Source organism: Hemibagrus wyckioides, linkage group LG28 (assembly GCF_019097595.1).
Source record: "Hemibagrus wyckioides isolate EC202008001 linkage group LG28, SWU_Hwy_1.0, whole genome shotgun sequence".
Classification (NCBI taxonomy): domain Eukaryota; kingdom Metazoa; phylum Chordata; class Actinopteri; order Siluriformes; family Bagridae; genus Hemibagrus; species Hemibagrus wyckioides.
The window spans coordinates 17,695,717-17,710,021 of NC_080737.1; the positions used below are offsets into that span (position 1 = coordinate 17,695,717).

At 37.5% G+C, this 14,305-nt stretch overlaps 1 protein-coding gene across 1 annotated transcript; it reads left to right on the forward strand.

Moving 5' to 3' along the window:
- The first annotated feature begins 8,376 nt into the window (after positions 1–8,376).
- LOC131348624 (PR domain zinc finger protein 12-like) lies at positions 8,377–13,846 on the forward strand. The gene is made up of 5 exons (XM_058383743.1): positions 8,377–8,781; positions 11,409–11,599; positions 11,736–11,891; positions 12,134–12,248; positions 13,163–13,846. Exons 1-5 carry the CDS (start codon positions 8,517–8,519, stop codon positions 13,594–13,596), a joined length of 1,161 nt encoding a protein of 386 aa, XP_058239726.1. The 5' UTR covers positions 8,377–8,516; the 3' UTR covers positions 13,597–13,846.
- The last annotated feature ends 459 nt before the right edge of the window (positions 13,847–14,305 follow it).

Sequence of the window (14,305 nt, forward strand, 5' to 3'; positions counted from 1 at the left end):
GTCCTCTCTTAGGAACTTTCGCCTTAAGCATTGAAATTAGCATCAGCATATGAAGGAACCGAACCATGTTCACAACTTGTTCGCGTCTTTGGAGCACCAAGCCAAGCGAGTTTACGAATGTTTTTTCGGTCAGAGAAAGCCGTTTCTAAAGAGTCAACCCACGAGACCAACATTGTCTTCTGAATGCGTTCAAAAGCTAGGTGATTTTTCGGGTGTTTTGTTGAGTGGGCGGTCTGTTCCGCCCATTTTTAGCCCAAGCTTGGCGGCCATGTCGACTTCCTGTGACGTGGAATGCTTGGCTTGGGTCAGTTCTTTGTAAGCAGCCATACAGTTTATATGCGCTTCGTATCGGTCATATTTTTGGGCGGCTGGAACGGATTATCTGCATTTGTTATTTCCTATGGGAAAATTCGTCTCACAATACAAATTTAACCGCCTTAAGAGCTCTCCTCCCGAACCGATGCAGTTCCTATGCCTTGGTTCCGCTGTATGTAAAGTAAAAACCACTTGGGAATGTCGTGTTATCAGAAGCTCGTGGAGTAACAAGTTTTCCTATAATAGCACGTCTTTTTAAATTCCTCTTACACTACATCAGTTTGTCAATGAATACAATTTATCATGGATTAACAATTACAGCTCATTTGGTTATAGATTGTAAACCTGTGAGTTCCTGTTCTCACTTCTCCTACAGCAGCTCTAAACTGTCATCACCTCATTTGGTTTCTCTCTACTGCAAACTTTGTGTAAACCTTTCTGTATGAAAATTGTTGAATTGTTACTGAAGAAACTCGTATTCGATCTGGCATGTCGATCTAAGCTGCCGATTTGCGTTAATGACCTCAAAATTTACCCACGTTGTCTGACCAATCAGAATCGAGCGCTGTGTGTGTGTGGTGGAATTAATTGACGTCATGCCGTAGAGTTTTACAGAAAATTCAGGAACCAATGAGAATTTTTTTCTTTACAGGTACAAATTGTGGAAACTCTGGAGGAAAAAGGTGGAGATGTCGCTTGTTGGTGTTTATTCGTAGTCTCCTTAGTTCTAGACACTCAAAATCTCAGAATTAGTCTTCACCAGAGGGTTGTTTTTTTTTTTTGTTTTTTTTTTTCCTCCTTCATTTCGTTTTCGGTCTTCCTTTAAAGAAACACATCCAGCCTTAGACACAAGTTTTAAAGATTGTCCAATTATTTTCATATCAAAATGTGATCTAAGCAAGTACCTCTCAACTTTCGGTTCCTGGCCTTTAAACGGAAAGAAAGCAGGATTTACGCTCGTCTGTTCTTCTCTGCTCGGACCTCGGATACACACATCTGCTCATTTCTGAAACGTGAATCCTCATGAAATATCGACTAGATGTCTGTGAAGGGGGAGAAAAAAAGCAGTTAAAGTTCACGCTAGTTATTAAAGATGAGAGGCGGAGTGGCAGCGAGGCTGGGAAATGAGGCAGACCCGATGGTGTTCTGCCTGAGGCGGTGTTTCTCACGATGTTCCTCGGGGACTCCAGACGCTCCGTTCTCGTTGATGATCATTAAAGCCGTGGAGAGCAGTGAGAGCCTGTTATTGGAGAGCAGAAATGTGGAAACGCTGGCAATAAGTGAGAGTGATGTGTGTGGAAACTGAAATCCTGACAGCGGGCCATCTCTGAAAGTGTGAACTCTACAGATCCAGTTTCTTTAAACACGGACGCTCACAGAAGAGGGAATGTGTTCTGCAGAAAGTTTCACCTTAATGTTGATTATCCAAAAAATGTTCAAGAGCTGCTTTTCGGCTTCGACTGTCTTCTCCATCTCTTTCCCTCTCTTTCTCCATCTCTCTTACTCTCTCTTTCATCACTCTGTCTCTCTCTCGCTCCCTATCTCTGTCTATCTCTCTCTCTTGCTCCATGTCTCTCTCTCTCGCTCTCTCTCTCTCTTTCTGTCTGTGTGTGTGTAAATGCTGGTAGACGTCTGCACTTTCTGTAGCCTGTAGTGTTGGAACGATGGCAGGAAATGTTTCTTTAAAAAACGTTGATGGGAAACATGGGCTCCGTCTTGTGTTCTCTATGATTGAGATCATATGGCACATGAAGAACCCATTTTTCTCTCGCTGACACGTTCATCCGCAGCTCCAGTCCAATCCGGGGGCGAAATGTTTCACAGTGCATTCGTTTGGTAGCAAAGCTAGGACAAACTTTACGCCGTAATCATAACACACTAATACTCTGAGCTTGATTTGAGGAACGATCAAATTTATTTGAACCAGCAAAACAACAGAAGAGTAATCACACATGACGATCCGCAGCTAGATATGAAAACATGGGTCGGTGAAAAATACATTTAAACCTCAAACAAACTTACATGAAATGGTAAAAATCCCAAATTATTTGGACACGAAATAAAGGGTTGCTTGTAGCATGCCTGTTTGCTTGAGAACATGGGGTCGATCAACATGACCCTTCTTTTTAAATCTGACCAGTCCCATCGTTTCCACACACACACCTAAGGTGCTAACATACTGTACGTAATATCCAGAGTGAACTGTGTTATTTTATGAAACCATTTACGTGAAATTCTCACTGCTAGATACTAGATAGACTCCAGACGCGACTAGATTGATTGACTTTGTCTCGTTTTAGTCCGGACTGTTCCTTTAAGAGCAACAGGTCGCATGCATTGTAAACAGCAGCTTTAGTGGAGGGGGAAAATAAAACATTCATTCCTAATTGGATGCAACTCTGTGATGAGTCTTTTCGGCTTTTGTTTTTTTTTGTTTTTTTCAGGATTGCTTTCCTTAAAATCACTGTATTGATTTCATGCTGCCACGTTGGCTGAATGTCTCCCACTAGATAGATAGACTGTGTGGAGGATTTGCCATATTCAAGATATTCAAATACCTTCTCTGGGCATTTTCCATTCAGGATGATATTTGGACGCAGCAGGAGCCTTCCATGCCAGAGAAGATCCTCCCTCCTGCTGACAGCCTGCAGCTGGTCCCTCATTCATACCTCCATTCTCCATCTTCTTGTTTTTTTTCATCCTCTCTGAAATAAGTCCATGGAGAAATGAAACATGTCTTAGTTGCTTTAATCTCATTTGGGGAGTGGAGGAGGAAAAAAAAAAACAGTGGGCTTTCTGCCAGATCCTGAAAATACATGTAAACTGAATACAAGTTAATGCTGTAAGAATAAATAAATACAATAAAATAAAACAGGTCTAAATATAACAGCGAATATATTATTATTAATAATATATAATAAATACATACATAAAATAATTAAATAATAAACAAACAAAAATATTAATTAAATAATTAACTGAACAAAAACAACAGCAATAAAATATGTAAACAAGATAAATAATAAATGCATAAATAAAATAAACAAGAACATCAATAATAAAATAAATAAGACAAAACCATAAATAAATAAAATAAACAACAGCAGAATTAATAATAAAATATGTAAACATGATTTAAAAAATAATAAAAATAAAACAATAAAAATATAATAAATAAAAGGAAAAAAACAAAAGCAATGATAATAATAATAATAATAATAATAATACATCTGATTTTTACTTTTAGTTTTTATTTTTAGGGATCGCAACATCTTTCTCTTGAAATGTGCTTACTTGTTAAAAATTTTTTCCCTGGATGATGATTGGCCATATTCCCAGCAGCCGTGTTTCCATCCTGAATAAATAACATGTTTGTTTCATTGAATTAAATTCATCGAAACAATATAATATAATGATCAGCCCGTGTAAATCAGTGTTTGAAGTGTACTGATCTTCCACTGTGTTTAGCATGTGTGTGTGTGTGTGGTGTGTGTGTGTGGGGTGTGTGTGTTTCCACCTTAATCCTTTTTTAATGGGCATTAAAAAAAAAAAAATTCCCAAAGGATGGTCTCTGCTTCCGTGTACAAAATGATAATGATTTACCACTAGCAAATTATACGCCTTAAATGATAGCCTTTGTATAACACGAGCAAATTCAGGATGAAAATAATTTGTTATTTTATGAGCTCTCAAAGATCTTGAGCTCTAGCGAGAGGCCCAACTGTTGCTCCGAACATTTCAGCCTCACTCTGTCATCCTGTCACTCTGTCGTCCTGTCACTCTGTCGTCCTGTCACTCTGTTGTCCTGTCACTCTGTCGCTGAGCACGTTATTTATCTAGTGGATCATTCTCTGCTCAGTACTGACACTGACATGGTAGGTGTGTGGTGTGTGTGTGTGTGTGTGTGTGTGTTGCTGGTATGAGTGTAATAGTTATAGCAGTGTTACCAGGGTTTTCAACAACACAAACAGTCCACCAACCCAAAATTCCCTAGCCGGTAGTGTGGTGATGTGGTCAGAAAGTGACACTGATGAAGGCTCGGAGATGACACACACACACACACAGTGAGAATGGAAAAGATGAGCTTTAGTGTCTAGGTGTAATGTTACACCTACAAGGTGACGAACAATTTCCATATACGCAAAGATTTATTTTAAATAATGTAAGTGTAAAGAAAGCAATAGTTATGCTAATTTAAAAGAAATCATTACTACTACTACTAGTGTAATAATTTCATCATCATCATCATCAATTTACTGTAAGGTTAACATCTTACTATCTATTTCTTCTTCTTCTTCTTCTTCTTCTTCTTCTTCTTCTTCTTGGAATATAATATTATAACAAGCTAAATTAAAAGAAACCCTACATGGTTCTTTATAGCACCCTGAGAGCACATTATACTGTAGAACCTGTTGCATATGTCTCTGTAAAGACCCTTAACAATGCTTCTAGATGTCACCTTAAAGGTTCCACTTTCTTTTCTGGTACTGTTTAATCATAGAGGAACACTTAGACATTCTACAGAGTACGTAGGTTTTATTTATAAAGAAGAGCTCTGAAGCTTTATATCAGACGGTGTACTCTAAAAATCTCTCAGCTTTATGATACACTGTATTGCCAAAAGTTTTGGGACGTCTGCCCTTTCCATGCACATGAATGTAATATGGAGTTGTCCTGCCCTTTGCAGCTATAACAGCTTCAACTCTTCTGGGAAGGCTTTCCACAAGGTTTAGGAGTGTGTTTATGGATTATTTTTGACCGTTCCTCTAAAAGCGAATTTTTGAGGTCAGGCACTGATGTTGGACGAGAAGGTCTGGCTCGTAGTCTCACCTTTAATTCATCCCAAAGGTGTTCTATGGGGTTGAGGTCAGGACTCTGTGCAGGACAGTCAAGTTCCTCCACACCAAACTCCCTCATCCATGTCTTTATGGACCTTGCTTTGGTCACTGGTGTGCAGTCATGTTGGAACAGGAAGGGGTCATCCCCAAACTGTTCCCACAAAGAGCATGAAATTGTCCAAAATGTCTTGGTATGAAGCTGAAGCATTAAGAGTTCCTTTCACTGGAACTAAGGGGCCGAGTCCAACCTCTGAAAAACAACACCTGAACTCAATGATTTGGAGGGGTGTCCCAAAACTTTTGGCAATAGAGTGTATTTTATTTCAAGCATAATATATAGTACTAGAATTGAAGTCTCAGTTTCACTCAAAACGCTTAAGTTAAATTTATAATCTTCTGATGTTCCTCAGGAGGAAGTTTTAAAGGTTCCATGTAGAACTTTACAAAGAGATGATTCCTTATTAGAAAGAGTTTAAGAGAAGTTAGAAAGCATCAGTTATTTAATCAGCTACTTAAAAAGAACTATTTCTGCTGAAAGTCTATAGTGCACCAGAGCAGTCATGAAGTCTGCACATAGTCATAAAACATGTGGGTTTATTTATTTATTTATTTATTTATCAGTAATTGCAATTGTGCAAATGTATCATTCTGTGACAGTGCAGTCAAATTCTGTCACATGAACACAATCTGGATCACGTTTAAGCTAGATAATTTGAGTCCATCGATTCTCCCTCAAAAACTTCACTTTAAAGACTAATTAAATGTCTGCACTCATGCTGCAATCACTTGCTTCTACAAACTGCTGCTTACTTACTTTATTTATTTATTTGTTTGTTTATTTATTTATTTACAACTGAAGCATCTTTACTTGCCCTCTATGGAACTGTATACTGGACTGCGCTGTTCTGTTCTCTGTACAATACTGTATTGTTGTGTAGAGTCTTGCAGTGTATTGTACCGTCTTCTCTCTTGCATTGTTTGCACTTAATGTGGAACTGGGTTAATGTTAGTGCTTAGTTCTGCATTGTCTTCTGTAGCTCTGAGTTTTATGTAGCACCATGGTCCTGGAGGAACCTCGTGTCATTTCACTGTGTACTTCATCAGTGTAACATTATGAGCAGTGAGAGGTGAAGTGAATCAGACTGAGTATCTCCTCATCATGGCACCTGTTAGTGGGTGGGATATATTAGGCAGAAAGTGAACATTTTGTCCTCAAAGTTGATGTTAGAAGCAAGAAAAATGGACAAGTGTAAGGATTTGAGCGAGTTTGATGAAGGGACAAATTGTGATGGCTAGACCACTGGATCAGAGCATCTCCAAAACTGCAGCTCTTGTGGGGTGTTCTTGGTCTGCAGTGGTCAGTATCTATCAAAAGTGGTCCAAGGAAGGAACAGTGGGGAACACAATACTATATTATATGGTCATAATGTTATGTCTGACCAAGCCAAATTCTACCAAATTACAATACTTTCTTTCCTGTGAATACTCAGTCTTTAAAGTGTCCTGTAATGTTGGACATGCAATCAGTCATTTCTACGCATGCTGTACTCTATTCATGCTCTATTTTTTTTTTTTCTATGCATGCGTTATAACTCTATTCTACTCTATCTATCATTGCTCGTTGTTAAATTACATTAAATGCATTGGATAGTTTCTGCTATGGTCGTTCAGTTATATTATAACTCCTTAAAAGTGCACTACATAGTAACCACGTCGTGATTTCGGACACGGCCCCTTTGCGTCCAGATCGCGGCTTTAAGTTATTCACATGCCAGGGCAAGTGCGTCAAATCTTCTTGATTAAAAAAAAAAAAAAGAAAACACCGTGCAAGATTGATTTGCGCCACTTTTCACGCTGTGAATGGAGAGAGGGACGGGATAAAGATGTTCACCGAAAAAAAAAGTTCTCCTTTAAAACACTCTTCTTTCCATCCAGGAAAAAAAACAGAGAGAAGCTCGACAAAAAAAAAGCTGAAGGCTTCATATGAACCACTATGAATATTAATCGCCTTTTATAGGAGGATAGAGATAAAGAAATAAAGGCGCTTTGGAAAAGAAGGAACAATGCAATAAAAGCGCACGGCTCTTTCTTTATGGATGTAAAAACGCAAACAAGACACGAGATGCCAAAATCATGAGAAAATATGTAGGAGAGACTCTCAGGACTGGACTGAGGAGATGTATTATTTCTTACTGTGTTTGATTATTAAGAAAGGAAAATGCGCGTTTTGGTTCCTGCAAATAAAATTGACGCTCATTATTATTATTATTATTATTATTATTATTATTATTGTTATTATTGTCTGGGAAAATCATCACACGAGCAAACAATCACCACCAACTGAAATCTGAATAATAATTTTGTTCAGTTTAATAAAACAATAAAAGAAAAAGAAAAAAAGGGAGGATTTAAAATAAGATTTTTATTCCGGAAATAAAATCCAATACAAAAATTTTATTTATTTATTTATTTATTTATTTATTTACTTACTACTATTTCAACAAGAGCAATTCGTTCAAAGCAACCTGGATCAATTTAAATAATCGTCAGTACAGAAAAATTTTCATAGCGAATAAAAACCCGACTTTCTTTGTCGTTACGATTTCTACAGTTACACACGTTGAAATTATTTAGGTTACACAATCAGAGGAACATTTAAGGCTGAAGATACACCACTTGTACGCTGCATTCCCACGTGTAACATTGATTGTTTATCACCGTAATAACAATATAAAGTGTAAAATTTGGTGCCTTCAATTTTTCAAAGTGTACCAAGAAAGAACTCGTATTGAATCGTTTACTTTAAATGATTTCTTGACAGAGCCATATACAACAGGTTTATGTGTTACCTGTCATCTTAATCTTGTTCGGTTTACATATTTATTACACCCACCTAGATTTCTTTCTAAGAGTGTACAATTAAACAATTAACAGAACTAATTGTTCTCAATGTGTCGAATGTCACCAATATAGTGCGATTAACGCACTTCTTTCAAATCACAGGCAAATAAAGTTCCTCTTTCTCTACCTTTCATTTTGTATCTGTGTCTTTTTTACGCAAAGATGCGCGCACACAACCATACACACACGCGCGCGCGCGCGCGCACACACATACACACACACACGCGCGCGCTTCAACAGGGGGTTGTCCCCTGCCTACCTACACGAAGAGTTTCCCCCTTAAAGAGAGCAAAGCCATGAGAGAGGGAGGGAGGGACATTAAGAGCTCATTAGAAAGAGGACGCGCACATATAAGAGCCTGCTGGCAACACTCTGGAGCTGAGAAGGAATATCCTCTCTCTCTCGTGTGTGTGTGTGTGTGTTTGTGTGTGTTTTCCTCTCTCCGGTCTCTTCTTTCATGTCATGGGTTCGGTTTTCCCCGCCGACGCGCTGAGGATGAAGTCCGGCTTCAAGTCTCCAAATCTGTCTTTGTGTGAAATCATCACCTCGGATGTCCTGCACAGCTTTCTGTACGGGAGATGGAGAAACGTGTTGGGAGAACAGCCTCATCACTATCACCCCCATCATCATCATCATCATCTTCATCAGGTCTCTGAAGACAAGCCGCAGCATCCCATCAGCAAAACCGCGTTCACCGCTGAGGTCCTGGCGCAGTCCTTCTCCGGAGGTATTTCAGCTCATCCTCTTTATTTCACATTCCTCTTCCTGATGATGACATCCGACATCTTGTTGGAACATCTTATTAACAATGTTTTAGGACAAGATTTCAACTTCAATTAAAGTCTTTTACACTATCATGTCCAAGACATTTTTTTAGAGGTTACAATTAAAGCTTAATTAAAGAAATCTACTCATACACAATGCTTTAATCATTTACAAAAAATAACCAGTTTGCCTTCAAATGTAAAAACAAGCTCAGTAAAACCATCAGAAAGCCCTTTTCCTTTCTCTATTAAGTAAAAGCCTTCACGACATTTTAATAAGTTAACAAAAATTTTATTCCAAAAAAGACTAGGGCAATAAGACTAACAAGAGGGATCAAAATGATTTTATTAAAAAAAAATTAAGAAAAGAAAGGATCATTTATTTTAATCTAGACTGACAAGCACGTATTTGCGTTAAAAAAAATGTGCTTTTTATTGCTCATGATCATTTTATAACTTTGGAAATGTTTGCAGGCTGAAACAATCATTTAATTTGTTTACCCGTTAATAATTATGTCATTAATCTGATTAATAAAATTATTAGATACTAATAACACTGGTATTATTATTATTATTATTATTATTATTGTTAAACTAAAATTTAAATCTTTTCCTTAAAAAAAAAACGTTATTTATTATACCTAATTATTTTTATGAATTTGTGGACTGAAAAACAGCCAGTTGTGATCTTTTTTTTAATAGAGCTGTGTGTTGCATCAGCATTAACACAACAGGTCACGTGAAAACGTGAATAATTGCCCAACCTAACCGAAGAAAGACGCGTGAAATTATTCCAGCTTAAGTGAAGTGATTTTTTAAATGTATTTGTTTATTTATTTACAGAAAACTAAATTGTACACGTCACTGCCTTAACTTAAATAAATAAATAAATAAATAAATAAATAAATAAATAAATAAATAAATAAATAAAGAAAGAAAGAAAGAAAGAAAGAAAGAAAGAGTGAACTGGATCCTATACAAATGAAAATGAAATGAGAAATGGATTCGATTAAAAAATAATAATAATAAAGTACAGCCAATTAACTCTTCATTAACATCTGCAGCGTTTCTTTAAGCGCAGCTGGATACTTTAGGAGTCGATCCTGCACATGTGCTCGCTAATTTATTCTCCTTTGCAAAAACTTTCCCAAGCTCCTCAGTCACGTTTTTATTCGTTTTTTACGCACAAAGCAGAAAGGCAGTAAATGCATTTGGTTAACTTTGTGCTTTGACCTGAGAAACTTTCCACTGGAAAAAAAACCTGAGAGAGAAAAAGAAGTTCCCTTTCTTTTCAGATTTTTTTTTTTCTCAAAAAAATCATTCATCAATCTCCGGAATCTTTTCCTGCGTTGGCAGCTAATCGCTCCTTTTTTCTCTCTCTCTCTCTCTTTCTTTCTCTTTTCTTTCTTTCTGTGTCCTGAAAAGATGGCTGTTCCTCCTCTAATGCACCATGAAGGCCATTTCTATCGCCATTCACACCATGTCAGCCGTCTAATCGCCTTTTTTTTTCCTCCAGGGGTTTGTTTGTGAAATTCGCGGCTCTTTTAAAACAAGCTCTCGTTCAATTCACAGCAAATTTATGGCTACAAAAGTTTCTTAAAAGGATAATGAATTTGGAATTAGCCGAGCCCCCCGCTTCTGCAGAGGAAAAACTAATGAATATCGCTGTGAGCCATGACAAATCGCTGGGCCTCGAGTAAATAGAGGAGCGTTTAACCTCTTTTTTATTATTTCGGCGTCACGAATAAAAATTCTTCCAGTGTGACATGAAGTGAATGAAAAGCTCCTGAACGAATGCTGAAGTGCAGAGATTCTTTTTTTCCCCTCCCTCTGACATTCAGCTGCATTATCTGCGTTAATTCAATTAATCACGGAAAAAAAAGAAAATTAGTTAAACAAACAAACAAACAAACAAACAAATTAGGAAATAATTTCGAAACTGGTTTGTGATGTGTCCGTAGACTAAAAACATTTTTATTATTATTATTATTATTATTATTATTGTTTTATCGATTTGTTTTTTCCTTTTTAAAAAAGTACAAAAAAAAACCCTGAAAGAGCTTTATCATTTTATTTATTTATTTATTTATTGATTGATTGATCGATTTTTTGCACGTGACGTAGTTACACTTTTCTAACTAAATGTGAGAAAATGTCGAACGGGAAAAAACGAAATAAATATTGATATTTTAGAAATGCATCTGTTGGATACATTACTTGAATATTAGCTATATAAATATGAATATTTATCTTATGAATATATATACGTTGAATATTAGAACGTAAAATTTATATAAACTATATATATATATATATATATATATATATATATAAAACAAATCAATTCTAGTGTTTTGTGTGATAATGAAAATAAATAATTGGGTTATTAAAGAATTGGAGAATGAATACTATCATATATGTTGTTATTATTATTATTATTATTATTATTATTATTATTATTATTATGTAATTTCTTGTAGTCTATTTCCCATGAACAACTACAAAATATGTTCATTTACACTTATTTACACTGATTTTTTTGTATATTCGTTGTATATGAATGTTCACTTTTTGCTCTTTTCTCCTTTAGAGGTCCAGAAGTTGTCCAGCTTGGTGCTGCCCAGTGAGGTGATCATCGCTCAGAGCTCCATCCCTGGAGAAGGCCTGGGTATTTTCTCCAAGACGTGGATCAAAGCCGGGACTGAGATGGGTCCGTTCACTGGCCGTGTCCTTTATCCTCAGCACGTGGACCTCCACAAGAATAACAACCTCATGTGGGAGGTGAGATGCTTCTGTAGGTTCCCTACATACATACAATGAACAAATGAATCAATCCCCAATGAGTCTCAAATATAGACGTGTGAGGATCACTCAATGTCCCTTGCGTGCCATTCATCATCATGTTTGTCCTCTGTAGGTGTTTAACGAGGACGGGACGGTGCGCTGCTTCATAGATGCGAGTCAGGAGGACCAACGCAGCTGGATGACCTACATCAAGTGTGCAAGAAATGAGCAAGAGCAGAACCTGGAGGTGGTGCAGATCGGCAGCAGCATCTTCTACAAGGCCGTAGAGGTCAGAGACTCATCTTTATCGGTTTAGCTCAGGGGACACCTGTCTTGGGTTGTCTAGAGCAGCATTGATTCAGTGGTTAAGGCATTGGGCTGATGACTGACAGGATGTGAGTTTAAATCCCAGAATCACTGCTTAGTTGTTGCTTAGTCTTATTTTTAAACTTCAAGACAAATGCATTGAAATCTATGTAATTAACACTGTTATCATTTGATAGTGAACTATTTGAATTGTGGTTGTTTTAGACTATTCCTCCTGACCAGGAGTTGCTGGTTTGGTATGGGAATTCACACAACACCTTTCTGGGAATTCCTGGTGTTCCGGGCATTGAGGATGAGCATCAGAAAAGAAACAGGACTGGTAAGTGTGATCACTTATCACTCCATTACTCCTTTATTGCTGAATAACAGGGATATGAGAGGAATTGCACTCATTATCGATTCATTACATACAGGAAAAAGAGAGCTTAATCGTGGAAGTCGCTTTGCAAATGCACCCTCTAGTGGTGGCTTCTGGTATAACATTTAAATTACATTACATCGCGGTCTGATGAACACCATCACTATCTTGTCTCAGAGACAAAGTTATGAGCTCTGGTTTTGGATGTTTCTTCTTATCAAATCAATCCACATGCCGTTTTGTGTTCTAGTTAGAAGGAAATACATGTGTAATAAATGTAAATATGATCAAATGTAACGGCTATATGAAAGATGGTAGTTTGAGGTAGTACAAGATTATTAAGTCTATTATGGTATAAAAATGGCTTTAAGGAATTTTAAAAAGCTGTATATCATTTTCCTACAGCATTACATTAAGGAATATTTTTGTGTACCCTAAAAAATACTATTATTTACTTAGAAGGAGCATAAAATATAAAAAAATATATAATTTATGGCTCCTTATTTTGTCGAAATGTGTATATTTCTTTGGGATATTTTTTGCACCATTTCCCCCCTTTATGAATCTCTCATACAGTGAACTGATTAAAATGGTTGATGTTTGTTGATATTAAATAATGTCAAAATAAGGAAAAAAGTCCTTATGTTACCTTCCAAAGTTTCTGCTCCAACACACAACTTCTCAATGTCCAGAATTATTATTTAGATCTATTAAACATATTATACAGAGAAATTAAAATGAACAGTTATAGTTGGGGGGTCGAAGGCTTTGTAACGGAGTTCACCAAGGCCTTCAGAAACCCTCAAAATGCCCTTAAGAGCTTAACTCTTGTTAGCAAAACCTAGAATATTTCACCCTGTCGTCTCTCTTCTCAGATGATTCCCACTCAAGCGACAGCAATTCTTCAGCCTCCCCTTCTTCCTCCATGTCCTCGTCGGCGTCCAGTCGCATGCGCTGCGTCATCTGTCACCGTGGCTTCAACTCACGCAGCAACCTGCGCTCTCACATGCGCATCCACACACTGGACAAACCCTTCGCATGTCGCTTCTGCAACCGGCGCTTCAGCCAGTCGTCCACGCTGCGCAACCACGTGCGTCTGCACACGGGCGAGCGACCCTACAAGTGCCACGTGTGTCAGAGTGCCTACTCACAGCTGGCAGGACTCCGCGCACACCAGAAAAGCGCCAGGCACCGGCCAGCAGGCACCAGTACAGAAACCAGGCAGCCGTCTCCTGCCTCTCCATCACAGATGGCCTCCATGGCGCAGACGGTGCCGCTGGTGCACCACATAGCCACCATGGTGCTCTGAGGAGTGCAGTGACCGGACACTGGAAATGTCGATCGTACATCAGGTCGAACAACGTTGCACTTTTGCACTTCCTTCTGAAATGTTGTGCATTACAAAATCAGATTCAATACGTGCACAGTACAATCTTGGCTATGATCTGGATCACTATATTTTGATTATGGAAACCAGAAGACTTTAATCTGGGCTGAGACAATGCTGTTCTGAAATAAACCAGGATACTCGAGCTTGTGTCCTAATCACTATGTCCTTTTCTGACCTAAAAATTTTTCTTAAAGTCATGTTTTTGGACAATATATATATATATATATATATATATATATATATATATATATATATATATATATATATATATATATATATATATATATATATATAACATAATACAGGTTACAGGAGGATCATCTCTGGAAAGCTAGCATCAGTGGTTGTCCTTTTATGGTGACGTTAACATCATGTATGCGGTGTAGTGCAGGTAAGAACATGATCAAAGATTCACTTATTAAAGGAGCAGTTTGTAATTTTAGCACCTCTGCTATGTGCAAGGGTGCAAGCCTTCGATTTCATCTCAGATGACATTTAAATCACTGTGTTGAATCTACATATGAATCTCCTGTGTTGCCTTTTAGGGAAAAGGATAAGTTATGACTAGAGGTGGAGCTCATTTCTATCCAGTGGTCAGATCCACATTGTTGGAAACAGGGTTTCTAAA